Source organism: Melanerpes formicivorus, unplaced genomic scaffold, assembly GCF_026170545.1.
Source record: "Melanerpes formicivorus ecotype bairdi unplaced genomic scaffold, bMelFor1.0.p_v2 SCAF_18, whole genome shotgun sequence".
Taxonomy (NCBI): domain Eukaryota; kingdom Metazoa; phylum Chordata; class Aves; order Piciformes; family Picidae; genus Melanerpes; species Melanerpes formicivorus.
Window position 1 is genome coordinate 13,827,801 of NW_027142370.1, and position 27,453 is coordinate 13,855,253.

A 27,453-nucleotide genomic window follows, 5' to 3' on the forward strand; every position below is an offset into this window, starting at 1 on the left:
GCGCGCTGGCGGCGGTGTCTGCGGCGGCGGCTGAGGAGCGCGGCACGGTGCGGCGGTGCGGGCGGCCCATGGGGTCGGGCCGCGCTGCGGATGGAGCCGCTGCGCAATGGCAGCGGCGCGGAGGAAAAGCCGCGGCGGTGGGGCGGGTGTGCGGGTACGGCCGAGGCCGGAGCCCAGAGACGGCGGAGCAGTGGCGCCGCGGGGGTTGACAGCGCGGCAGGGCCGCAGCCGCGCGAACGAGGCGGCTCCGTCAGCTACCAGCGCCGGGACTCGGTCCGCAAGAACCGCCCGCGTGAGTGCGGCGGGAACGGGAACGGAAGGGGAGCGGGAAAGAGGGGGGGGGGGCGCGGCGGGGTCTGCGGTGGGGGCGGGCCTTGGGGAGGGGCGGGGCGATGGGATAGATTGGGACGGGGCGCGGGGCGGGGTCACGAGGGGTGGGGCTGGGCGCGGTGGGCTCTCTAATGGGGGGAACGGGGACACTGGGCTAGCATAGGGAGGGCGTGGTGATGGGCCCAGTGTGGGGACATCACAGCAGGGTGATGGTGTGTGGCCAGTGTGGGGACATCACAGCAGGGTGATGGTGTGAGTCCAGCGTGGCCAGTGTGGGGACATCACAGCAGGGTGATGGTGTGAGTCCAGCGTGGCCAGTGTGGGGACATCACAGCAGGGTGATGGTGTGAGTCCAGCGTGGCCAGTGTGGGGACATCACAGCAGGGTGATGCTGTGAGTCCAGCGTGGCCAGTGTGGGGACATCACAGCAGGGTAATGCAGTGAGTCCAGCGTGGCCAATCTGGAGATGTAGTGTAGGGGGGTGATGGGCTCAGTATGTCAGGTTTGAAGACATGGTGGGACAGTGGCATGGGCTCAGAATGTTAGGGTGCACGAGACAACAAGCTACAAGAGCTCTGTGAGGTTGAAGGTGAGATGGTGCCTGGGCTGATGGGGCTGTGGTGGGTGCTGAGTAGCCCGACTTGGGGACCTTAGACTGGAGGATGTGGGAAGGTCACTGGTGAGGACACAGTTGGACAGACAGAAGGGGTTCAGCCACAGCCAGGGGGTGAAGGAGGGCTGTGTGGCTGGGCACTGCTGGAAGAAAACAAGAGGGAGCAAAGAGAACGGTGTAAATGTGGGAAAGGGAGAGCCACGCCACTTTGGCAGACTGGGAGCAGCCTGACCCAGGCTCCATAAGCAGAACACTGTCCCCTGAGCCAGGCTCCCAGCCGCCACGTCAGGAGCAGGTTAAGTGCAAAATGGATGGCAGCCTTCATCTTGGCAGCCGCAGGGGCTGCTGCTCAGGTGACTGTGGCTGGGGACTTGCTTCAGCCATGTTTGAAGTGCAGCTGAGGGATTATTTCTTCATTTGTGCTGGAGCCCTTTCCTTGAGCCATCCCCTGACAATGAAACAGCATCACTGTGGTCCCCATTACCTGCCCAGGCTGGCAGCAGGGAGCAGGATTTCCTGTGGCTCGTAGCAGGGCTCAGCCTGTTGGCTGATGGTGCCGAGACATCACCGCCGCCGTATGAATGGCATTTTCAGTAGTGCTCTTCCTCTTTTTCCAGTGGCTGGGAAAAAAGGAAGCTTCTCTTTTGCCTTTAGTCTGGAAAAAGAGGAACTACACCTTAAAAGCCTTCCAGAGATTTGATTAAGCTGGATGCTTCTTGCATCCAAGCATTTCAGGGGAGCGCAGCTCAGCGATGCTCACGCAGCCGCCATGCAGCTGCGCCGACCTGCGTCCCTTCGCATCTCCCTTTCATTTCCAGACCGTGCTGGATTACAGGAGCCATCCTGCTCCAGGCAATGATTAGCAATTCAAAGATAAATACTGGAGGTAATTGTGGGGTACCCTGCTTGCCCCAGAATTGATAGGGAGAAAGAGCTCTTCTGTAGAAGGCTGTAATGACAGCAGCAGTGGTGAGCATCCTGTGGTTTAGATGCGGCAAAACAGACTCTGCAAAAATCCCATTCCATGGCTGCTCTTCTAAGGAATTCAGCAAAACCAACCAGTGGGAGCTGTGGGGTTGTTAATTAGAGACCTGCTGGTTAATAGGGTGCAGCCAGCTGGAGGGGAATGTACATCTCTGGTATGAAAATGAGGGTGGGCTTGGAGCTGTGCATGAGGTGATGAGAACTCTTCTGCCTTGCTCGGGGGCAGTTTCTGTGTCTCCTGTGAAAAACGCAGGCTGAGGTTGGCTGCTGAGGTTTTTCTGGTGAAGGTCATGGTGAAGATAAAGGCAGAAGCTGGTGTGGGATGCTTTGGGGAAAACAAATGTTCTGGCAGCTTCTGAGACAGGATTGGGATCCAGTCTGGAAGGTCGGTGGAACGTGATTCAGGATCGTTTCCTACAGTGATTCTTGTGGTAATTGGAAGAGCGATGTGGGGAAGCAAGCTTTGTCCCCTACTAGGGACAATGCCTGATGTCAGGCTAAATTACATTGTGAAGTTGAAATGCTGGATCCCACCTCAAGATTCAAGCTAGCCCCAGTGAAAGCAGGCTGCCTAATGGGCGGCTGATCAAAAATGCCCTAATTTAGCTCCCACTTGTCTGCTGCTGGAATGTGGCAAATGTGCTCGGTGACCTTGAAGCTTGTCTTGCAGCCTGTGCTGGCAGATGCCCTGGCAGATGAGCCCTGCTTCCCCAGGAATGAAAGGATTTCAGTGGGCTGCAGCTCCAGCTCGTGATCTTCCTTCCTCCCGAGCTGCCGCTCTGCGCCAGCAATGTGCAGCGAGGGCTGATTCACTGCAGGCATCAGGGAAGGGCTGGGGCTGAGGCTGAGGGGAATTAGATGGGGTAGGTCTGCAATAACCCAACCTGCAGCAGTGCTGCTGACGTCTGAGCTACATCTTGGGCTGTTAGATGCTTCTGGGTGTGCTTCACAGCGGCTGAAGAGCTTTGTGGCAGATGCCACGGTTTTCAGTATGCCACAGGTAACAGAAGGAGAAGTCAAGGACACTGCTGCCCTTGGAAGGGAGTGAGAAGTGTCCTTGAAAATGTTGTGAAGCAGAGATCTGTTGGGAGTTCTGAGCTGCTTTGGGGGCTGTGGGGCTGGTGGGATGTGAAGGGGGCTTGCTGGGGTTATTAGTAAAGGCAGACATGGTAATACTGAGAAAGGTCTGTCAGCTCCAGGGGCAGCACAGAAGAGTCCCTTTTTGGTAGTGAATTATCAGCACCATGAATGGAATCTACACTTACAAACTGGACTGCCAATGCCCCACATCAGTAAAGAGGTTATTCATGTTACATTTAAGGTACCTTGCTGTGGGCAGGGTTAAGTGCCAGGCATCATGAACAGGAGAGTGTTTTATTGTAATGAATCTTTTCTGTGCTAAGAGAAACAGGTCAGCAGTCCAAATTCATCAGCTTCTCCCTTTTCCCCTTCCCTCCACTCTCTCCTGTGCTGCTGCACTGCTCTCTGCCCCTTCCTGCAAACCTGCTTTCCTGGGCAGAGAGCAGTTTAGGCTATTTGCCCAAGTGTGCTGCTCCTTTCTACAGCCTGATTGTTAGTGGTCTGGAAACAAACAAGCTTGTTTTGGTGCTCTGGCCAGGCATCCTCCATGATGCTCCACTGCTGGACAAAAGGGGAGAGCAGGTAAGTTGCATAAAGGGTAGTTGCATTGCAGGGTGTTCATGAATTGCAGTTAATTCTGTGCCTAAAGCATCCAGCAGAACATCCTGCAAGTACTTTCTGGCAATGCATGCATCTGTGGTTTGAAAAACCCCAAACATGTCCTCACCCGTTCTTGAATCCTTTATTTGGGCTTCCTCAGGGGTCTGTGCTGGGTCCAGTGCTGTTTAACACCTGTGTCCGTGATGTGGGCAGTAAGACTGAGTGCACTCTCTGCAAGGCTGCAGATGACACCAAGCTGTGTGGTGCCATGGACTCATTTGAGGGCAGGGATGGCATTCAGAAGCATCTGTCAGGCTTCAAAAGTGAGCCAGTGCTTGAGGTTTAACAAGGCACAGTGCAAGGTCCTGCATCTGGGTTGGGCCAGCCCCTGGCACAAATCCTGGCAGGGTGAAGAGTGGGTTGAGATCAGCCCTGAACACAAAGCCTTGGGGGTGTTGGTTGATGAGAAGCTCCCCAGGAGCCAGCAGTGCCTCATGCAGCCCAGCAGGCAGCTGTGTGCTGGGCTGCAGCCAGAGCAGTGTGGGCAGCAGGGCAAGAGAGGGGATTCTGCCCCTTGACTCTGCTCTGCTCAGACCCCACCTCCAATCCTGCCTCCAGTTCTGGTGTCCTCAGCATAAGGACCCAGAGCTGCTGGAGGGAGTCCAGAGGAGGTCCACAAAGATGATCCAAGGGCTGGAGCACCTCTGCTGTGAGGACAGGCTGAAGGAGCTGGGGTTGTTCAGCCTGGAGAAGAGAAGGTTCTGGGGGGGACCTTAGAGCTGTCTTCCAATGCCTGAAGGGACCCTACAGGCAGGCTGTGAGGGGACTTTCCCTGAGGGTGTCTAGAGACAGGACAAGGGGGAATGGTTTGGAGCTGAGGGAGAGTAGGTTTAGACTGGATCCTAGGGAGAAGTTCCTGAGGATGAGGGTGGTGAGACTGTGGAATAGGTTGCCCAGAGAGGTGGATGCCCCCTCCCTGGAGATGCTCAAGGCCAGATTGGATGAGGCCTTGAGCAACCAAGCCTAGTTGAAAGGCATCCCTGCCCATGGCAGGGGGGTTGGAGTAATGATCTCAGAGGTTCCTTCCAACCTGAGCCATTCATTGACTCTTTGATCTGGTACCTGCTTGTGGTGGTTGTAGGCTGTGCCTTTAAAACTTAGTTACAGATTTTGAGCAGAAAAATATAAATCAATCACTCTTGGGTGTAAAAAGGAAAACTGAAGATGATTCTAAACAAATTCATGGGAGAAATAGCTGCCATAAACCAGGCTGTACCTAAACAATTCTCTCTCTTTTCCTGATCTCTGCTGTTTGCATTCCATTGCAGAGCATAGTTTTGGCTTGTAAATACAGCTCCCATTTGCTTCTAACTGAGTTGGTCTGGCAAAGTTAATGCTGGGGGGGGAACTTCAACCCACCACACACACACCACAAAGGCAGAACACAGCTATTGCTTTACATTCTGGACCATTACCTGGAGCTGAGCAAAGCCTTCAACACTGTCCTGCACCACATTCTGGTCTCCAGACTGCTGACACATGGGTGTGATGGGTGACCACTAGATGGAAACAGAACTTGCTTGATGGCTGCACCCAGAGAGTGGCTGTCAATGGCTCCATGTCCCAGTGGAGGCCAGGGACAAGCAGAGTCCCTCAGGGATCAGTCCTGGGACCAGGCTTGTTCTACATCTTTGTGGGTGCCATGGACAGTGGCATTGAGTGCACCCTCAACAAGTTTGCTGATGACACCAAGCTGTGTGGTGCAGCAGACAGCTGGAGGGAAGGGAGGCCATCCAGAGGGACCTTGACAGGCTGGAGAGGTGGGCACAAGCCAACCTCAGGAGGTTCAACAAGACCAAGGGCAGGGTCCTGCATCTGGGTCGAGGCAATCCCAGGCACAAATCCAGGCTGGGAAGTGACTGGCTGGAGAGCAGCCCTGAGGAGAGAGACTCTCAGTGTGTACTTGCAGCCCACAAAGCCAATCAGATCCTGGGCTGCATCAGGAGAAGTGTGGCCAGCAGGGCAAGGGAGGTGATTCTCCCCCTCTGCTCAGCTCTGGGGAGACCCCACCTGGAGTACTGCCTCCAGTTCTGGAGCCCCTATTCCAAGAGGGATCTGGAGGTGCTGGAAGGTGTCCAGAGAAGGGCCAGGAGGATGATCAGAGGGCTGGAGCACCTCTCCTGTGAGGACAGACTGAAGGAGCTGGGGCTGTTCAGTCTGGAGAAGAGAAGGCTCCCAGGTGACCTCATTGTGGCCTTCCAGGATCTGAAGGGGGCTACCAGAAGGCTGGGGAAGGACTGCTCAGGATCTCAGGTAGTGATAGGACTAGGGGGAATGGAATGAAGCTGGAGGTGGGGAGATTCAGGCTGGAGGGGAGGAGGAAGTTCTTCCCCATGAGAGTGGTGAAGCCCTGGAATGGGTTGTCCAGGGAGGTGGTTGAGTCCCCATCCCTGGAGGTGTTTAAGCCCAGGCTGGATGAGGCTGTGGCCAGGCTGATGTAGTGTGGGGTGTCCCTGCCCATGGCAGGGGGGTTGGAACTAGCTGATCCTTGTGGTCCCTTCCAACCCTGACTGATTCTATGAGTCTGAGTGTACAGTGTCCCAGCAGAGGTGCCAAGCAAAGGCTGTTTTGGCAGCACCTGGTGCAGTACAGAGGCTAATCTCTGATTGTTTTGTTTTCCAATACCTGTTTTTGGGGGGGGCTGGGTGTGAAATGTGCATTTCTGGCAGAGCCTGGTTTTGGAGATGGGAAGATGTGCAGTGTCACTTGAACATGAAATGCTGATGAGTATGATGTTGGGTTTTTTTCCCTGCCAGCTGTAACATTTCCATGGGTGGAATGCTCTGCAAATAGGTTGAATAGTTTAGAGTAAGCTGATGTTTAGAGTTGCTGCCATACCCTGGGCTTAACCCCTCAGCCTTTGCTGCTCCTCCCCAGGCTAATCGTTTTAGCTGCTGGGGTAATTGGGTGATAACTTCAGGATGAGGCTGAAACACAGCCTGAGCTGTGTGTTGTGTGAAGAAAATCCACCGTGGAGGTCTTTGATTATATCATCTCTTTCATCTTGACACTGGGGCAGCTTTCAGGAGCAGCCTGGTGAGGGTTGGGTTTGTTAAATGAATTTATGCAGCCTTCAGTTTCATCAAGTGATTTGCATAACAAATGAAGACATTATCTTTTCCTTGCTGCAATCTGTTTTTCTTGCCCTGAAGACCTTGCAGTCCACTTCTGAGAGGGACTTGAAGATGAAGGCGAGGTGGCAGCATAAGCTCCTTGAGGTTATTTGCTAGGAGCTGTGAGCTCTTCCCTTGGTGAGCAGGCTGCTCTCGTGGTGCTGTGGCATACCCAGAGATCTGCCCCTTTGAGGAGGTCTGTTTGTTAAGGCAAAGAGCTGGGTGTGTGTTGTGTGTATAAAAGCTTCTGTGCAGAGGTTCTTCTGCAAGGGAAAACAATCCTTTGGCAGGCCAGAAGGTGAAGTTTTGTGTTTTCATTGGGGGGGGGGGGGGAATGGCTGTGAGATGCTTGAGCACTGCTGCTGTGTTGTGTTAGGGGAGCAAAGGGCAGTGAACAAGCTCAGTGTTGTGTGCCTGATCTGCTGAGTGCTGCCACAGGCTCACCAGCACCTCCAGTCCCTTTTGCACTGCACTCCACACTCACCAGTGCCCCCAGTCCCTCTTGCACTGCTCTCCACAGCCTCACCAGTGCCCCCAGTCCCTTTTGCACTGCTCTCCACAGACTCCCCAGTGCCTCCAGTCCCTCTTGCACTGCTCTCCACAGACTCCCCAGTGCCTCCAGTCCCTTTTGCACTGCTCTCCACAGACTCCCCAGTGCCTCCAGTCCCTTTTGCACTGCTCTCCACACTCCCCAGTGCCTCCAGTCCCTTTTGCACTGCTCTCCACAGCCTCCCCAGTGCCTCCAGTCCCTTTTGCACTGCTCTCCACAGCCTCCCCAGTGCCTCCAGTCCCTTTTGCACTGCTCTCCACAGCCTCCCCAGTGCCTCCAGTCCCTTTTGCACTGCTCTCCACAGCCTCCCCAGTGCCTCCAGTCCCTTTTGCACTGCTCTCCACAGCCTCCCCAGTGCCTCCAGTCCCTTTTGCACTGCTCTCCACAGCCTCCCCAGTGCCTCCAGTCCCTTTTGCACTGCTCTCCACAGCCTCACCAGTGCCTCCCGTCCCTCTTGCACTGCTCTCCACTCTGAGCACCTTGTGCTTGTTTTCCCTTACACCACCTTTGAGAGCAGGCTTGGTGCCTCTTATTGTGCTCACAAAGCAAGAGAGAGCTGCTCTCAGGAAAAGGCTGCAGCAGGGTTTGTAGGGCCTGAGAAGAGGATTTCCTCCCTTTCTTGCAAGTGCCCAACCACCCAGTGAGAGGCTGAACACTTCCTGGAAGGTGCTGGGCCAGAGGAGAGTCCAGAGGTTCGTGCAGCACTGCCCTGCTGATGGATTCCTCGCCCTCCTCCTCGTTCTGGCTGGTGAGCGCTTGGAAAGGCAGCGTGCAGGGCTCTTCCCCAGCACAGAGGGCTCCAGGTAGCGGGGAGAGGTGGTGAAGAGGGGCAGCATTTGCTTTTTGTGCTTTGGCTGTTGAGGCTGGTGTCTTCTCACGCTGGTTATTTCAGCAGAAGCTTCTGCCTGACAAAAAGCGGCCACCAGGCTGCCTAGAGGCTGCCGCATGCCACCAGTTCTCACTCTGCCGTCTGCTGCAGCAGCTCTGTGGGAGAAAATGCTTCAGAGGCTTAAAAGGGAGAGATCTTTGGGTGCCTTTCAGCTGTGCTGAAGGTGCTGGGGGAAAAAAAAAATCAGTTTGAGGAGAAATCTCAGTAGCAGATGGTGCTGGCGTTCAGCCAGGAGAGCTTCCTCCTTCCTGCCGTTGGAGGCACAGATTTTTCTAGTTCTGGGCTGGGGCAGAGCTGTTGCTGCCCTGCATGTTCACATTGGCTGACTTCTTGGCAGTGCAAGGAACAAACCAGCACTTCTCCAGGCTGCTGAAATAATCTCCTCCTCTCCTACAAAAAAGGGGCTTGGAGGGGAAGTTCTGTCCCTGCCCTGGGTGATCTGTGCAGATTTCTCTGCATAACGTGGTGAAGAAGTACTCAGTTTGGAGCTAGCATGCTGCCTGCTGGGCTTCTCCACCTGTGGCTGGGATGTATATAATGGAGGATGCATAATTAAGAATCATTTGGGTTAAGTTAATTACCTTAATAGGCTATCTTTAAGAATTTATCCCTGGTGAGTGGCTGGAGGTAGAGCTGAGCTGTTGGCAGATGGAGAGCACCAGCTGCTCTGTGCAGAGCCTTTCCACAGGGATGTGTGCAGCCAGCATGCAGGGGCCTGGAGGCTGGCTGCTCCTTTGGGGGCCAGCTGGGGTTTAGTGGGCCCAGTGCTGAGTCAAGACCATTGAGGCCTGAGCCCAGCCTGACTAGAGTTTACACCTGGCTCTGCAGGCATCCTTCTTGTCTCCCTGTTAGCTGTGTCCTCTGCTGTGCCAGGCAGTGGATAACTGGTGTGGTGTAACCCCCTGCTGGGTGTTCTGCCAGGTCAGTGGCAGCTGTGACACCTGAATAAAGGGAAATGTGTAGGTATTAAGAATGGAGGTTCCTGAGGGCACTGAGAAGGATCTGGGTTGAAGTTTCTAAGCAGCTGGTGTCTTTTGTTTGGCTTTTTGATATACAGCTGGGAAGCCTTCCTAAACTGTTGGACCAGGGTGGTGTTTTTCATGCCCTAAGATCATAGAATGGTTTGAGTTGGAAGGGACCTGGAAGTCTGGAGGATTTGCATCCCTGAATGGAGGAGTTTGGTGTGTGGACTTCACAACCAACTTTAAAATGAGCTGGTGTTACCCTGCTGAAAAATGCATGTCCCAGCAGCTGAGTGTCTGCTCTGAAGTGGAAGCCCAGGAGCTGGTGATGAAGCCACCCATGTGGTGTTTCCAGTTACGTGGCTGCAGTAGGGCTCCATGCCTTGGATCCTGGATACTTTGCTGCTGCACCCCAAGACCTCACCCTCCCCATTTTCACCCTTGTGTAGCCTGGCAAAGTGGGGCCAGGGAGAGGATTCCTGCCTTGAAATGTGTGGAGGCTTTCAAACAAACAAACAAAGGGACAATGCAGAAGAAACCTGGCGTGTCCTGACAGGAAGGAATATAGCCCAGAAATCTCAAGAGGCTTCCTGGCACCAGCACATGAGCTTTCTGGAAGTGATCCTTCTTCAGAGCAGAGATGACAAAACAGCTGAGTGCTTTCAGAGTGGAAAACTTCTGGGAAGGGATTCTGGGACGTCAGGGCCACAAGGATGATCAGAGGGCTGGAGCACCTCTCCTGTGAGGACAGACTGAAGGAGTTGGGGCTGTTCAGTCTGGAGAAGAGAAGGCTCTGAGGTGACCTCATTGTGGCCTTCCAGTATCTGAAGGGGGCTACAGGAAGGCTGGGGAGGGACTGCTCAGGATCTCAGGTAGGGATAGGACTAGGGGGAATGGAATTAAGCTGGAGGTGGGGAGGTTCAGGCTGGTGGTGAGGAGGAAGTTCTTCCCCATGAGAGTGGTGAAGCCCTGGAATGGGTTGTCCAGGGAGGTGGTCGAGGCCCCTGTTCCTGGAGGTGTTTAAGTCCAGGCTGGCTGAGGCTGTGGCCAGGCTGATGTAGTGTGGGGTGTCCCTGCCCATGGCAGGGGGCTTGGAACTAGATGATCCTTGTGGTCCCTTCCAACCCTGACTGATACTATGATACTATGACCACACAGAGAGGAGAGGATGTGGCTGAGTACTCTAGGAAGCCTTTTCCTTTCCCTGCCTAGAGCTTGTTGGTTCTCTAGCAGAGCCAGTGCAGGGCTGAACATGGGAAAACTGGGGTTGGTGACCACTGAGGGTGGTGGAACACTGCAAGAGGTTGCCCAAGGAGGTGATTAAATCCCCATTCCCAGGTACTTAACATGGTGTAGCACCAGGCTTGGCAGAGTTAGAGAATGGTTGGACTCAGTGATCTTTTCCAACTGAAATGATTCTCTGATTCTATCCCAGATCAGGCTGATCAAACCCTCTGATGTAAGAAAGGAAGGCTGCCTGATTGTGGATGGAGCATGTGAGGGCAGTTGAACACCAGGTATAGGTTGCACAGCGGGGGTGGTGGAGCCTTCATGCTTGGAGATACTGGAAACCTGACTGGGCATCCTGGTTTGTTTGTCAGTCTGGGCAGGGAGGTTGGTCTGGGTGGCCACCCTAACCCCTGACAATTACATCTGCTGAACTTTTCTCTGGTTACAGTGCTTGGCAGACTTTCCACCCTGAAATGCTGATGGAGTTTGCAATCCTGCTGTTCATTTAAGGAGTGCAGAATGGGAAGCTGTCGTCACAAAAGCCCTTGAACTGCTCCTGCTTTCTTTCTCAGTTGGGCCCTGATTCAGATTTTCCTCTCATTCATGAGCAGCTATTTTTACTTCTGTTCTTGTCTGAAGTAAATGCATCAGAAACAGAGAGTGATTGGAGCTTGGAAGTGCCTCCTAAAATAGAGTTTGTGTCTTCTCTGAAGGTTTCTTTTGATGATGGTTGGGGGGTGGCCTCTGTGTAAATACACAGAAACAACTGCCTGGTTTAAAAATAAACTGGGTAAGGCATGGCTGCTGCAGCCCTGGGGATCTGCAGTCCTCTGGGAGGGCCTTTTGCCCCTGCTCTGTGCAGCAGCAACCCTGCACTGCTGGGAAGATAAGAAGATGGTCTTCAGATGTACACTTGCCTGCCAGGTTTGGGGCTTTCCAGACATGATGAGTGCCACATACCAGTACAGAAAGGGTGGCTAGGAGCAGGTTGGAGACTCCCTTTTTAGAAGGAGTCCCATGGAAAAGACAAGGGCTGATGGGGACAAGTTGCTGCTGGGGAGAGTCCCATTGGACTCCAGAAGAAATGGCTTGGATGGGAGCACACTGCGATGGGTTAGGAACTGGCTGGAGGCTGAGCCCAGAGAGTGGTGGTGAATGGTGCCACATCCAGCTGGCAGCCAGGCACCAGTGGTGTGCCCCAGGGATCAGTGCTGGGCCCTGTGCTCTTTAACATCTTTATTGATGATCTGGATGAGGGCATTGAGTCCATCAGCAGTAAATTTCCTGGTGACACCAAGCTGGGGGCAGGAGTTGATCTGCTGGAGGGTAGAGAGGCTCTGCAGAAGGACCTGGACAGGCTGGACAGATGGGCAGAGTCCAAGGGCAAGAGATTGAACACATCCAAGTGCTGGGTTCTGCACATTGGCCACAGCAACCCCATGCAGTGCTACAGGCTGGGGTCAGAGTGGCTGAGAGCAGCCAGGCAGAGAGGGACCTGGGGGTGCTGGTTGATGGTAGGCTGAACATGAGCCAGCAGTGTGCCCAGGCAGCCAAGAGGGCCAATGGCATCCTGGCCTGCATCAGGAACAGTGTGGCCAGCAGGAGCAGGGAGGTCATTGTGCCCCTGTACACTGCACTGGTTAGGCCACACCTCGAGTCCTGTGTCCAGTTCTGGGCCCCTCAGTTTAGGAAGGAGGTTGACTTGCTGGAAGGTGTCCAGAGAAGAGCGACAAAGTTGGTGAGGGGTTTGGAACACAGCCCTGTGAGGAGAGGCTGAGGGAACTGGGGTTGCTTAGCCTGGAGAGGAAGAGACTCAGGGGAGACCTTATCACTCTCTACAATTACCTGAAGGGAGGTTGTAGACAGGCAGAGGTCGGTCTCTTCTCCCAGGCAGCCAGCACCAGAACAAGAGGACACAGTCTCAGGCTGTGCCAGGGGAGGTTCAGGTTGGATGTTAGAAAGAAGTTCTATACAGAGAGAGTGATTGCCCATTGGAATGGGCTGCCTGGGGAGGTGGTGGAGTCACCATCACTGGAGGTGTTCAGGAGGAGACTTGATGGGGTGCTTGGTGCCATGGGTTAGTTGTTTGGGTGGGTTGGATTGGTTGATGGGTTGGATGCAATGATCTTGAAGGTCTCTTCCAACCTGGTTTGGTTTATTCTATTCTAAAATTGCTGATGAGAACAGTCAGACCTTAGAATCACCTCCCAGGGGAAGCAGTGCATTCCCCTGCATTGAGCAGTTCTAAGGCTCAGCTTGGCAGGGTGCTGGGCCAGCTCACTTCAACTAGGCTATTACCTGGAAAGGTTGGACCAGATGGTCATTGTGGTAGTGTTAGTGGGGGGAAATTTCCACCCACCACAGTCATGTATGCTGTTGTGGTGCCCCTAGCACCAGGAGGACATGGAACTGCTGGAGCAGGTCCAGAGGAGGCCATGAAGGTGATCAGAGGCTGTAGCACCTCTGCTGTGGGGACAGGCTGAGAGAGTTGGGGCTGTTCAGTCTGGAGAAGGCTCTGGGGAGACCTTAGAGAAGCTTTCCACTACCTGAAGGGGGCTACAGGAGAGCTGTGGAGGGACTTTTTACAAGGGATTGTAGTGACAGGATGAGAGGGAATGGATTTGAGCTGGAAGAGGGGAGGTTTAGACTGGAGATGGGGAAGAAATTCTTGACAGGGTGGTGAGACAACTGGCATAGGTTGCCCAGGGAGGTCATGGATGCCCCCTCCCTGGAGGTGTTGAAGGCTGGGCTGGATGAGGCCTTGAGCAACCTGGGCTAGTGGAAGGTGTCCCTTCCAATGGCAGGGGGGTGGAATTGGATGATCTTTAAGGTCCCTTCTAACCCAAACCATTCCAGGATCACCTCATGTCTGACAAGTAAGAATGTTGCTGGAACCCAGGGGACCATCAGTAGCCTCTACCATGTAACCTTTACCATGTGGGAACACTGGAACAGGTTGCCCAGGGAGGTGGATGGGGGCCCCCATCCCTGGAGATGTTCAAAGCAAGGCTCAACAGGGCTCTGGGCAACCAGATCTAGTTGGGGATGTCCCTGCTGACTGCAGAGGGGCTGGGACTGGATGACCTTCAGAGGTCCCTTCCAACCCAGGCCATGCTGTGGTTCTAGGATTCTGTGCTGCACTCAGCTTGGTTTTTGAGCGTTTCCCTCTTGGCAAACACTCAGAAGGGTTTAGTCCTGCTGCCAGAAGCTTTGACATGTGGCTGCCTTTTTCTGTTTGCTGTGGAGCCCCCAGATCTTGTTAGCTCTGGCTCTATCCTTTAGCTCATTAATAGCAATATTAATCTGTTCCAGTCCTCAGCTCTGATGGCAGATTCCATCTGATCAGGGTTTTCTCTTGATGTTTGCTCCAAGCAGCTCATTATCTACCCCAGCTGCAAGCATTGCTGGGCCTGACACTAACATCCATGTTTTGTACTAATAAAAGAATCCAATTAAACATTTGGGGGGGTTTGTCTCCCTGGGGCATCTCAGATTCCTTGTCTTACTTCAGCAATGTGTTGTAATTAGTTAGCATTTGTACATCCCTTTGATGTAGAAGCTCTGGCACTGTCTGTCCTGGGCTCTGGCTCAGAACTTGAGAGTAGAAATAGCTGGGGATTAAAATGGCAGCAGCGTCCAGCAGGGGTGGGGACTCTGTGCTGTAAGAGTTTGGAGTGTGGATATCAAATGCTGGGAGCTGCTGAGCATGAGGTACCTGGGGTCAGAGTGGCTGGAGAGCTCCCAAACAGAGAGGGACCTGGGGGTGCTGATCGACAGCCACCTGAATATGAGCCAGCAGTGTGCCCAGGCGGCCAAGAGGGCCAATGGCATCCTGGCCTGCATTAGGAATAGTGTGGCCAGCAGGAGCAGGGAAGTCATTGTGCCCTGTACTCTGCTTTGGTTAGGCTGCACCTTGAGTACTGTGTCCAGTTCTGGGCCCCTCAGTTTAAGAAGGACATTGAGAATTTTGAATGTGTCCAGAGAAGGGCAACAAGGCTGGGGAGAGGCCTTGAGCACAGCCCTGTGAGGAGAGGCTGAGGGAGCTGGGATTGTTTAGCCTGGAGAAGAGGAGGCTCAGGGGTGACCTCATTGCCCTCTACAACTACCTGAAGGGAGGTTGTAGCCGGGAAGGGGTTGGTCTCTTCTCCCAGGCAACCAGCACCAGAACAAGAGGACACAGTCTCGAGCTGTGCCAAGGGAGGTTTAGACTCGAGGTGAGGAGGAAGTTCTTCACTGAGCGAGTCGTTCGCCATTGGAATGTGCTGCCCAGGGAGGTGGTGGAGTCACCATCCCTGGAGGTGTTCAAGAGGGGATTGGATGTGGCGCTTGGTGCCATGGTCTAGTCATGAGGTCTGTGGGGACAGGTTGGACTCAATGATCCTCAAGGTCTCTTCCAACCTTAGTTATACTGTGATACCTCACCAGAGGAATCACAGAATCACTATGGCTGCAAAAAAATCTCTATGATCAAGCCCAACCATAACTCAACGTCCATGACCACTGAGCTATATCCTGAAACACCACTTCTGCAGCTTCTTGACCACCTCCAGGGGTGGTCACTCTGCCACCTCCCAGGGCAGCACATTCCCACTCCTCACCACTCTCTCAGTAAAGAAGTTATTCCTGATGTCCAATCCAATCTAAACCTCCCCTGGTACAGCTTAAGCCCATTTCCTCTTGTTCTGGTGCTAGTTAGCTGGGAGAAGAGACCAACCCCCACCTGGCTACAACCTCCTTTCAGGGAGAGCTATGAGGTCTCCCCTGAGCCTTCTCATCTCCAGAGCAGACAACCCCAGCTCCCTCAGCCTCTCCTCATGTGACATGCCCTACAAAGCCCTCACTGCCTTGCTGCAGGAGTTGTGCTCCTGCTCAGAGCAGTCTCAGCCATGCTTGTCACAGGCAGACCAAACTGGTAACTTCTATTTCTTTGTTTTCCACTTGAAAGTGGAAAGCAGCACCCAGACCTGCACTCAGCAGTTCCTGAGGAACTGCACACTTGTTCAGTTCAAGTTCATAACCATTTAAGGACAACAAAGCTGGTGGGGAGGTCTGGAGAACAAGTCTTAGGAGGAGCAGCTGAGGGGCCTGGGCTTGTTTAGCCTGGAGAAAAGGCGGCTGAGGGGAGACCTTCTGGCTCTCCACAACTCCATGGAATGAGGCTGGAGCCAGGTGAGGGCCTTCTCCCTAGTATCAGGTGGTAGAACAAGAGGAAACAGCCTGAAATTGTGCTGGGGGGGTTAGGATGGAGATCAGGAAATTTTTTTTCTTGCAAGAGTGGTCAGGCATTGGAACAGGCTGCCCAGGGAGGTGGTGGAGTCCCCATCCCTGGAGGGGAGTGGACATGGTTTAATGGCCATGGCTGTCTTAGGCTAACTGTTGGACTTGAGGATCTTAGAGGTCTTCTCCAAGCAAACCAATTCTGTGTTTCTGAGTGCAGAGGCTGGTGTGTGGCTGGGGCTGAAAAAGCCAGGTTGGATTCATGACCTTAGGGGCTTTCTCCAAGCAAACCAATTCTGTGATTCTCTAGTGCAGAGGCTGGTGTGTGGCTGGGGCTGAACAAGCCAGGTTGCAGGCTGGATTCATGACCCTAGAGGTCTTCTCCAGGCAAACCAATTCTATGATTCTCTGAGTGCAGAGGCTAGTGTGTGGCTGGGGCTGAAGAGGCCAGGTTGCAGGCTGGATTCATGACCCTAGGGGCCTTTCCAAGCAAACCAATTCTGTGTTTCTGAGTGCAGAGGCTGGTGTGTGGCTGGGGCTGAACAAGCCAGGTTGCAGGCTGGATTCATGACCCTAGAGGTCTTCTCCAAGCAAACCAATTCTGTGTTTCTGAGTGCAGAGGCTGGTGTGTGGCTGGGGCTGAACAAGCCAGGTTGCAGGCTGGATTCATGACCCTAGAGGTCTTCTCCAAGCAAACCAATTCTATGATTCTCTGAGTGCAGAGGCTGGTGTGTGGCTGGAGCTGAACAAGCCAGGTTGGATTCATGACCCTAGGGGCCTTCTCCAAGCAAACCAACTCTGTGTTTCTCTGAGTGGAGGGGCTGGTGTGTGGCTGGGGCTGAAGAGGCCAGGTTGCAGGCTGGATTCATGACCTTAGGGGCTTCTCCAAGCAGACCTGTGCAGTGGTTTAGCAGCCGGTATGACAGCATCTCACCCTCCTACTGTTTTTGTTGCCTCTTTCAGCCTTCCCTTGGTTTGGCTTGGATATCGGGGGCACCTTGGTCAAGCTGGTGTATTTTGAACCCAAGGACATCACAGCTGAAGAGGAGGAGGAGGAGGTGGAGAACCTGAAAAGCATCCGCAAGTACCTGACCTCCAACGTGGCCTACGGCGCGACGGGCATCCGGGACGTGCACCTGGAGCTGCGGGAGCTGACGCTCTGCGGGCGCAAAGGCAATCTGCACTTTATTCGCTTCCCCACCCATGACATGCCTGCTTTCATTCACATGGGCAGCCAGAAGCACTTCTCCAGCCTCCACACCGCCCTATGTGCCACGGGAGGCGGGGCCTACAAATTTGAGCAGGACTTCCGCACAGTAGGCATCTTTGGCTTCTATCCCCTTGGCATCTGGGAGTGAGAGTTGGGTGAGCGGCCTGCAGCTAGGAAGCTTTCCCTCTGAAACCTCGCCTCAGCCTTGAGCTGGGGAAGGAATCTGCCTGACCTTCCGCCCTCGGCTCAGGGACCGGTGTGTGGAGTCCCCTTTGCAGCTTCCAGGCGGGACACCGGCTTTCCAGGCGGCACAGCTGGTGTGCCTCTGCATCTGGCCCCTCACTGCATCTGGCACCTAACTCAGTGTGCCCCTGTCTGAATCTGGTCCCTAAGGATATCTGGCCCCTCGCTAGATCTAGCCCCTAACTCAGTGTGGCCTCTGGCTAAATGTGGTCCCTAAGTGGATCTAGCCCCTGTCTGAATCTGGCCCTTCACTAGATCTAGCCCCTAACTCCGTGTGGCCCCTGACTAAATCTGGTCCCTAAGTGGATCTAGCCCCTGTCTGAATCTGGCCCCTAACTAGATCTAGCCCCTAACTCAGTGTGGCCCCTGACTAAATCTGGTCCCTAAGGATATCTGGCCCCTCACTAGATCTAGCTCCTAGCTCAGTGTGCCTCTGACTAAATCTGGTCCCTAAGTGGATCTAGTCCCTGTCTGAATCTGGTCCCTAAGGATATCTGGCACCTAACTCAGTGTGCCCCTGACTGAATCTGGTCCCTAAGCAGATCTGGCCCCTCACTAGATCTAGCCCCTAACTCAATGTGGCCCCTGACTAAATCTGGTCCCTAAGTGGATCTAGCCCCTGTCTGAATCTGGTCCCTAAGCATATCTGGCCCCTGACTGGATCTAGCCCCTAACAGAATCTGGCCCTTAACTGGATCTAGCCCCTAACTGAGTGTGGCCCCTGACTGAGTGGATCTGATCCCTGACTGAATCTGGTCCCTAAGTGAATCTGGCCCCTAACTGAATCAAGCTCCCAAGTGAGCCTGGCCACTAACTGATTCTTGCCACTAACTTCCACAGCTCCTCCCAAGACTTTCTCTCTGTTATTAATCTCTCATCTCAACCTTGGGGGGGTTTGTTCTCTCATTGCTGTCTTTCTCATGCTTAGTATCTGTTTTGTCCTTCTTTTGCTCATGTGGTTTTGCTTCTAACACTTGTGTGAGTGAGCTGGGGGAGGCTCAGTTGAATGTGGTGGTCAGTGAAGGTGAGAGGAGGTTGGTTAGTGGGTGGGATTTGGGATCATCATGGGGCTTCAGTGTAAGCTGGGCTCTTGTTCATAAGTGAAAAATGTGTGATAAATACTTGATTTAAGCAGGGCTTGAAAAAATGCACTAAATGGAGGGGGGTTGTGCAGCTGAGGCAGTGACATGAGGGGGAAACTGTTTCATAAACTGGTTGGAAAAGCCCTTCAGGATCATCAAGTCCAATTTGACCCAGCACTGCCAACTCCACCACTAAACCATGGCCCTCAGCACCTTCCCAACTTCCTCCATTTTTAACTGGGTGTTGGGAGGTTGTGTTGTCCAACATGAAGCCCCTCCTCACTTTTCCTTGCTGGTCCTCACATTCAGGACCTGAATCAGGCCCTTGGAAGTGGATAGGATTCTCTTGATGTCCATCTGTGGACCAAGTTGGTTTTTTTCCTGCCTCTTTCCCACCCAGGCAGCTGCTGATCCACGTGTGTGGAGAAGGGCAGAGCTCTCCTGTGCTCAGCACTGCAGGGAGTGCTGGAGGTGGCTAAGTTCAGCTGGCAGTGAAGGCATTTTGCTAGCCCTGATCAGAAACACTTCAGATCCCTGTGTGCTTCTTGAATATTCTCCTTTCTTGCTTCTTTCCCTCCCCAGATAGGTGACCTTCAGCTGTGTAAGCTGGACGAGCTCGATTGCCTTATCAAAGGGGTTCTGTACATCGATTCAGTTGGCTTCAATGGGCACTCAGAGTGCTACTACTTTGAAAACCCAACGGATGCTGAGCGATGTCAGAAGCTCCCCTTCAACTTGGAGAACCCCTACCCTCTGCTTCTGGTCAACATTGGCTCAGGGGTCAGCATTTTGGCTGTGTATTCAAAGGACAACTACAAACGGGTTACAGGCACCAGGTGAGTGCTGGGGGTGGGGGGGGGGGGTAAAGAACAGAACAGAATAGAACAGAGCAGAACAGAATAGACCAGAAAGACCTTTGAGATCATTGAGTCCAACCTATCACCCAACACCATCTAATCAACTAAACCATGGCACCAAGCACCCCATCCAGTCTCTTCCTAAACAGTCTCTCTTTCTGGGAAGAACTTCTTCCTAACCTCCAGCCTAAACCTCCGCTGGCACAGCTTGAGACTGTGTCCTCTTGTTCTGGTGCTGGTTGCCTGGGAGAAGAGACCAAGCCCCACCTGGCTACAACTTCCCTTCAGGTAGTTGTAGAGAGCAATAAGGTCTCCTTTGAGCCTCCTCTTCTCCAGGCTAAACAACCCCAGCTCCCTCAGCCTCTCCTCACAGGGCTGTGCTCCAGACCTCTCCCCACCTTCTCTGGACACCTTCCAGCACCTCAACATCTCTCCTAACCCGAGGGGATAGCTGAGCGGTCAGTGGAAGGAGCCCTTGTCCTTGTCTCTCTGGAAGCAAGGTGGATGACTTTTGTTTCTCTTTCTGTTGCAGCCTTGGGGGAGGAACCTTCTTTGGTCTTTGCTGCCTTCTTACTGGCTGCTCCACCTTTGAAGAAGCCCTGGAGATGGCATCTCAGGGAGACAGCACCAAAGTGGACAAACTCGTGCGGGACATTTACGGGGGAGACTACGAGCGCTTCGGCTTGCCAGGCTGGGCTGTAGCCTCCAGGTGAGGACCTGCCTGGGCTTGGGCTTTATTTTCCCTGGAGGTTGTAGCCAGGTGGGGGTTGGTCTCTTCTCCCAGGCAGCCAGCACCAGAACAAGAGGACACAGTCTCAGGCTGCGCCAGGGGAGGTTCAGGTTGGATGTTAGGAAGAAGTTCTATACAGAGAGAATGATTGCCCATTGGAATGTGCTGCCCAGGGAGGTGGTGGAGTCACCATCATTGGAGGTGCTCAGGAGGAGACTTGATGGGGTGCTTGGTGCCATGGGTTAGTTGTTTAGGTGGGTTGGATTGGTTGATGGGTTGGACACGATGATCTTGAAGGTCTCTTCCAACCTGGTTTATTCTATTCTAATGCAGAGGTGAAAAGCTGGATTGGTGTGTCTTTGGAGACCAACCATTCCTTCTGCTGTTCTGTCTTGCCAGATGTAAATTACTGAGAATGGTGGAGTGGTAGGGGTTGGAAAGGACCTCCAGAGGTCGCTGAGTTCAACCCCCCTGCTGAAGCAGCATCACCTAGGGCAGGTCACACAGGAACACATTCAGGCAGGTTTGCAAAGTCTCCAGAGAAGGAAAGCCCACAGCCTCTCTGGGCAGCCTGCTCCAGGGCTCTCTCAGCCTCATAACAATGAAGCTCCTCCTCACATTGAGGTGGAACCTCCTGTGCTCTAGCTTGTACCCACTGTTCCTTGTCCTGTCATTGGGCACCACTGAAAAGAGCCTGGCACCTTCATCCTGACACCCTCCCCTCAGCTATTTACAGACATTGATCTGGGATCCATTGAGCCACCTGGAATGCATTGGGCTCGTGGGAGGTGACCCTGGTTGGAGCTAGATTATCTTTGAGGTGCCTTCCCACCTAAACCATTCTATGATTCTGCATGGCAGAGGAGTGTTTCATAGAATCATAGAACTGTTTTGGTTGAAGAAGACCTCTAAGATCATCAAGTCCAACATCACTGTGTCCAACATCAAGCCATGACCCAAAGTGCCATGGCCACATTTTCCTTGAACACCTTTAGGGATGGTGGCATTTTCAGGGACAAGCTGGAATAAAGTTGAATGCTCCAGCCTCATAACAATGCAGCTCCTCCTCAGGTTGAGGTGGAACCTCCTGTGCTCTAGCTTGTACCCACTGTTCTTTGTCCTATCATTGGGCACCACTGAAAAGAGCCTGGCACCTTCATCCTGACACCCTCCCCTCAGCTATTTAGACATGGATCAGATCCCCTCTCAGCCTTCTCCAGACTAAAGAGGCCCAGCTCTCTCAGCCCTTCTTCATAGCAGAGATGTTCAAGTCCTCAAATCATCCTCCTAGCTCTCTGTTGGACTCTCTCCAGAGGATCCCTATCCCTCTTGAACTGGGGAGCCCAGAACTGGACACAGGATTGCAGGTGTGGTCTCACCAGGGGAGAGCAGAGTGGGAGGAGAACCTCCCTAGACCTGCTGGCCATACTTGTCTTGATTGAGAAGTCATTTTCAAGTTAGAGACACTGGAAGATGAGTCACTTGGGTTAAATGAGCAGGTCTCTGTTTCTCCTGCAAATCTGCTGCAGATGGACCTTTAACCCTCAAACTGTCTTTACAGCTTTGGAAACATGATGAGCAAGGAGAAGAGGGAATCTGTCAGCAAAGAGGACCTTGCCAAGGCCACCTTGATAACCATCACCAACAACATTGGCTCCATAGCACGGATGTGTGCCCTCAATGAGGTACTGCAGCAGAGGCCATTCAGTGCTTCTGTCCAAAGCATCACCTCAGTGCTGCTCTCACACAGGTCCCTCTTTCCCTGGAAGTGCCTCTGGAGGTGGTTGTGCTCAGCTTTTGGGGTGATTTCCCTGGTTTTGGAGTCTTAAGGACATGTTGGCCTCGCTTGTCTGGGTGGTTTGAGGCAGGTGGTTGTGCTGCTGGCTGAACAGCTGGGTGTGAGGTAGGGCTTGGTCTGCTGAGGTCCTCTGGATGGTCAGGAGTTAAACTGGAGGAGTGCTAGGCCTGTGATGAACAACAGCTGTGGGGGCTGAGGGAGAAGGAAGGGTGGGGCTGAGGGATGCAGGGGCTGGAACCTCTCCTGTGCTGTTGATCCCAGTTGCTGTCCATTTCCTGGCCAGGCCTCACCACTTCCTGTGCCTCTGGGCTTTCAGCTTCTTTACAGTGCTGCCTTGTTGCATTCATGTCAAGCAGCATTGTACAGGGCTATGAAAGAACAGAGGAGTGCTCTTCACTGCCAGCCTGCTCCTGTGGGAGGAGCTGCCAGGGGGAAGGATCCTCCTGACTTCTGCTGCTGTTGGCAGATGCCCATCATTTATCTTCATTACTGCTGAAGTTAAGCAAGAGATCCCCAGCAGTGCTGCCCAGAGTGCAGCTGCTGAGTCCCTGCTCTGGGTGTCAAGAGGGTGCTGAGTAGCTTGGGGAGAGCTTTGGTGACCATGGGGAGAGAAGGAAAATCCCTGAGTGAAGGAGCAGATGGGACTTGAACCTTGGAAAGAGGAGGAACTGGAAATTAGGCTGGAGGAAATTTAAGCTTGAGGAGGGCAGATTCAGACTGGAGATTAGGCAGAAATTCTATGCAGTGAGGATGCTAGACACTGGAACAGGTTGCTCAGGAAGGTTGTGGGGGAACCCTCCCTGGAGGTGTTCAAGGCCAGGTAGGAGGAGGCCTTGAGCAGCCTGGGCTGGTGGGAGGTGTCCCTGCCTGTGGCAGAGGGATTGGAACTGGATGATCCTTAAGATCCTTTCCAACCCAAACCCATGTTTTCACAGAATGAAAATTAGGTTCTTGTTGGAGAACAAGGAAGCTTCAACTTCATCACTTGATTGAGTCCCAACCATGAACCCAGCACTGCCAGCTCACCACTAGACCATGTCCCTCAGCACCACATCTGCACAGCTTTGAAACCCCTGCAGGGATGGGGACTCCACCACTGCCCTGGGCAGCCTGATCCAGGCCTTGACAACCCTCAAGGGGAAGGAATTGTTCCTAATGTTCTCCCTAAACCTGCCCTGCTGCAACTTGAGGCTGTTTCCTCTTGTCCTGTTGCTTGTTCTGTAGGAGAAGAGACCAAGCCCCACCTCACTGCAGCCTCCTTTCAGGGAGCTGTAGAGAGCAATGAGGTCTCCCCTCAGCCTCCTCCAGACTAAACACCCCAGTGTCCTCAGCTGCTCCTCACCAGCCCTCTTCTCCAGACCCTTCTCTGGCCATGCTCCAGCACCTCAATGTCCCTCTTGGAGTGAGGGGCCCAAAACTGAAGCTGGTGTTACAGGTGTGGCCTCACCAGTGCTGAGCAGTTCTTTGTCTTGCAGTGTCTCTGTCCTCTCCCAGGGCACCTTATCTCTCACCTGACCTTGAGCCCATCTCTGGCTGCTGCCAGAGCCCAGCCCAACTCACAGTTGTCTCATGTTCGCTCTTTTGAGTCCAGTTCTAAGTTCATGGAGCTGCAAGTGGTTGGTGACTCTTCCCTCTGCAGCTCCCATCCCTGCTCACTGTGGCCCTTGGGCTCCTTGGCTGCCAGAGCAGCTCCTCAGGGTGATGCCACTGCCCTGGGTCTGGTTGGTGCAGTGCCAGCTGGAGGCTTCCCTCTGCTTTCAGAGTTTGTCATCCAGCCCCACTGGAAAATGGACTTGAAAAGCTGCCCAGGGCTGTTGTAAAGGTACTACAGGTGTCACTTGTTTCTTAGTATCATAGAATCAGTCAGAGTTGGAAGGGACCACAAGGATCAGCTAGTTCCAACCCCCCTGCCATGGGCAGGGACACCCCACACTAGATCAGCCTGGCCAGAGCCTCATCCAGCCTGGGCTTAAACACCCCCAGGGACAGGGCCACAACCACCTCCCTGGACAACCCATTCCAGGGCTTCACCACTCTCATGGGGAAGAACTTGCTCCCCACCTCCAGCCTGAATCTCCCCACCTCCAGCTTCATTCCATTCCCCTCAGTCCTATCACTCCCTGAGATCCTGAGAAGTCCTTCCCCAGCCTTCCTGTAGGCCCCCTTCAGATACTGGAAGGCCACAATGAGGTCACCTCGGAGCCTTCTCTTCTGTAGACTGAACAGCCCCAACTCCTTCAGTCTGTCCTCACAGGAGAGGTTCTCCAGCCCTCTGATCATCCTCCTGGCCCTTCTCTGGACACCTTCCAGCACCTCCACATCCCTCTTGGAATAGGGGCTCCAGAACTGGAGGCAATACTCCAGGTGGGGTCTCAGCAGAGCTGAACAGAGGGGGAGAATCACCTCCCTTGCCCTGCTGGCCACACTTCTCCTGCTGCAGCCCAGGATCTGATTGGCTTTCTGGGCTGCAAGTGCACACTGAGAGCTCCTGTTGAGCTTCTCCTCCCCCAGCACCCCCAAGTCTCTCTCCTCAGGGCTGCTTTCCAGCCAGTCCCTGCCCAGCCTGGATTTGTGCCTGGGATTGCCTCCACCCAGCTGCAGGACCCTGCCCTTGCTCTTGCTGAAGCTGATGAGGTTGTTCTCACTCCCAGGTGGAGTTTTCACCCCGTGAGCAGCAGGTCCCCTCCCTTCTGATGGCTCTGTTTTGTGCCCCCTCGCTGCAGAACATCAACCGCGTGGTGTTCGTGGGGAACTTCCTGCGCATCAACACCATCTCCATGAGGCTCCTGGCCTATGCTCTGGACTACTGGTCCAAGGGACAGCTGAAAGCACTTTTCCTGGAGCATGAGGTGAGAAGACCTTTCAGATGGATGGGAATGAGCGTGGCAAGGGGCAGCTCCTGGTGAAGCAGCCGGGTGGGGGGCTGCAGCTGTCGGTGACGCGGGGTGTGCAGCAGCTGCCCGGGGCTGTGCCGCTGCAGCCACACTGCAGCACCCACTGCAGGCTCACACCAGAGAAGGGCCTGCTACCAGTTTCATCCTGCTTGTGAACTGCTAAGCCTCCTGACAGAGCAGCTGATTCTGTGCAGCTCTGCTTCCCAGCATGGCAGCAGAGCTAGGCTCTGGTTTGTCAGCATAGGATCATTGCTGTGGGAAAAGGCCTTGAAGATCCTCCAGTCCAACCATTCTCTGATTCTGCCAGGTGTGGTTCTGAGCCATGGCCCTCAGCACCACATCTCTGCTCCTTTGAAACACCTCGAGGGATGGGGATTCAGCCACCTCCCTGGGCAGCCTGCTCCAGTGTTTGAGAACCTTTTCAGCTTCTTTTACTATCCAAGCTAAACCTGGTGCAGCTTGAGGCCATTTCCTCATGTCCTCTCACTGCTGCTGTTACTAGGGAGAAGAGAGCAACTCCCACCTGGCTCCAACCTCCTTTCAGGAAGCAATAAAGGGAATGAGGTCTCTGCTCAGCCTCTTCTCCAGAATAGACCACCCCAGTTCCCTCAGCTGCTCCTCACAAGACTTGCACTCCAGACCCTTCATCAGCCTCATTGGCCTTCTCTGGCCATGCTCCTCATGGCCTCAATGTCCTTCTTGGAGTGCTGAGCCCAAAACTGAACCCAGTACTCAAGGTGTGTCTTCACCAGTGCTGAGTGCAGGGAAAGTTCTGTGCCCCTCAATTTAGGAAGAACATTGAGACTCTTGAACATGTCCAGAGAAGGGCAACAAGGCTGGGGAGAGGCCTGGAGCACAGCCCTGTGAGGAGAGGCTGAGGGAGCTGGGGTTGTTTAGCCTGGAGAAAAGGAGGCTCAGGGGAGACCTTCTTGCTCTCTACAACTACCTGAAAAGAGGTTGTAGCCAGGTGGGGGTTGGTCTCTTCTCCCAGGCAACCAGCACCAGAACAAGAGGACACAGTCTCAAGCTGTGCCAGGGGAGGTTTAGACTGGAGGTGAGGAGAAAGTTCTTCCCAGAGAGAGTTGTTAGCCATTGGAATGTGCTGCCCAGGGAGGTGGTGGAGTCCCCATCCCTGGAGGTGTTCAAGAGGGGATTGGATGTGGCACTTGGTGCCATGGTTTAGTAGTCCTGAGGTGTTGGGTGACAGGTTGGACTTGATGATCTCTGAGGTCTTTTCCAACCTTATTGATCCTATGACAATCCCTGCCCTGGTCCTGCTGGCCACACTGGTTCTGACACAGGCCAGGCTGTTGGCTTCTTGCCCACCTGCCTGGAGCCCTTTTTTCCATCCTCCTTTACAGGTTGTTCAGACTGCCCCAAGGGTGTGAGCCCATTGTCATGGAGTGTGGTGTGTGCCATGCTGGAGTTGTTAATGGCCATTCCTCTCTGCTCCTCAGGGGTATTTTGGTGCAGTTGGTGCTCTCCTGGAACTCCTGGATTCAGCCTGACCCTGGGCAGAGCTGCCCCTGTGAAGTCCTGGGGCAGTTCCAGTGTTGCTGAAGCCCAGTGTCTGCTCAGTGACTGCTCAGTGGAGTGGGAGCCACCCTGAGAAGGCAAGGACTGCTCCCTGTGTCTGTGAAGCCACCTTCCATGGCAGTACAAGTTTGGCCAGAGGACTTTGTACCTGGATGTGCTGACTGGAGGTGGCAGCTGTGTCTGCAGCATCCATCAGGGAGGTGTCCAGTGGTTGAGACCTGAGAGCCCTGTTTATGCCCAGTGGTGGGGATGTCACAGCAGCTGTGCACTCCATCGAGGTTCCTGTGGGTGCTGAGTGTCTGCAGTGGCTTGTGTTTGCACATGGAAGGAAAGTGTCTGTGTAGGAGAGGGAGCAGCATGGCACTGGCACCTCTGCTCCTCTGTGCCCCTTCCTGCTGGACACCACCAGGCTGTCAGGGAGCTCCTGTGCCCCTCCCTGCTGTTCCTCCCTGCTGTGTGCCAGGGACAAGGTGAGGCACAAAGCCTGTGTCTCAGGTTGGTTCCCAGTTCAGCCTGTGGCAGCCTGTGCAGACCACAGCACCCCTCAGGAGTCTGTCAGCCTCCCACCTGGAGACCCACCAGCAGCAAACATGAGGATCAAGCAGTCTTGGCTTTTGGTTTGGTTGTCCTTTCTCTCTTGTAAAACTTGGTTCCACATAACTATACCAAAGAGCTCACTTCCTCCAGTCCCACACTGGGGGTCTTCTCTGCCATGCCCCACTGTGCACTCCTTACCTGGCTGTAGCTCCAGGGGAAGCCTCTCTGTTTCCCTGTGCCCCTGTCCATGTGTTCCCTGCACGCCACCCTGCAGCCAGCTGCCAGCTGAGTGCTGCTGTTTGGAGCCCCTGCAGACCCTGTGGGCTTGGAGCTGGCTGAATGAGCTGTGAATAAAGGTTGCCTGCCCCCAGTGGAGATGCTGGCAGTGGGCAGCAGTTTGCAGAAGAGAAGCAGCATGCCCAGGCTTTGTTGTCTCATCTTCCTTCCATGGCTCCTGCTCTTTGGTAACACAGGTTGGACCTGGAGTGGCCAGGGGAAAGGAGATCTGTAGTGCAGAGTGCTCCTGTTCTAGAGCCCATGCTGGCAGCACCACTTCAGCTGCTCTGCAGGCAGGGAGTGTGAGGAGCTGCTCTTCTGGAGAGCCACCTCCACCCTCCCTTGATGGTGTACCCTAAGCGGAGAGGCTCAGCATGTTCTCTGCAGCACAGTGCTCTGGCTTTCCAGCTCAGCAGCTCAGCTGTGGGTAGAAGCTGTCCTTCCACCCGTGGGGTGAAGTGGGCTTCCATGAGACCCCAGCATGGAGGAGGCTGGAAAGGACCTCTGATCATCCAGTCCAGCACCCTGCTAAAGCAGGCTCACCCCCAGCAGCTTGCCCAGGACCACAGTGTCCAGGTGGGGTTGGAATCTCTGCAGAGAGGGAGACTCCACAACCTCTCTGGGCAGCCTGCTCCAGGGCTGCAGCACCCACACAGCAAGGA

The 27,453-nt window shown here is 54.0% G+C and overlaps 1 protein-coding gene across 2 annotated transcripts; it reads left to right on the forward strand.

Moving 5' to 3' along the window:
- On the forward strand, positions 1 to 26,931 carry PANK2 (pantothenate kinase 2). 2 transcript variants are annotated; one of them, XM_068149680.1, is made up of 7 exons: positions 1 to 292; positions 16,592 to 16,944; positions 18,746 to 18,999; positions 19,553 to 19,729; positions 21,312 to 21,435; positions 24,272 to 24,397; positions 25,900 to 26,931. In XM_068149680.1, exons 1-7 carry the CDS (start codon positions 91 to 93, stop codon positions 25,948 to 25,950), a joined length of 1,287 nt encoding a protein of 428 aa, XP_068005781.1. In that variant the 5' UTR covers positions 1 to 90; the 3' UTR covers positions 25,951 to 26,931. The 2 variants fall into 2 exon arrangements, with proteins under 2 accessions (XP_068005781.1, XP_068005782.1); XM_068149681.1 differs by lacking the exon at positions 1 to 292 and adding an exon at positions 15,522 to 15,580.
- The last annotated feature ends 522 nt before the right edge of the window (positions 26,932 to 27,453 follow it).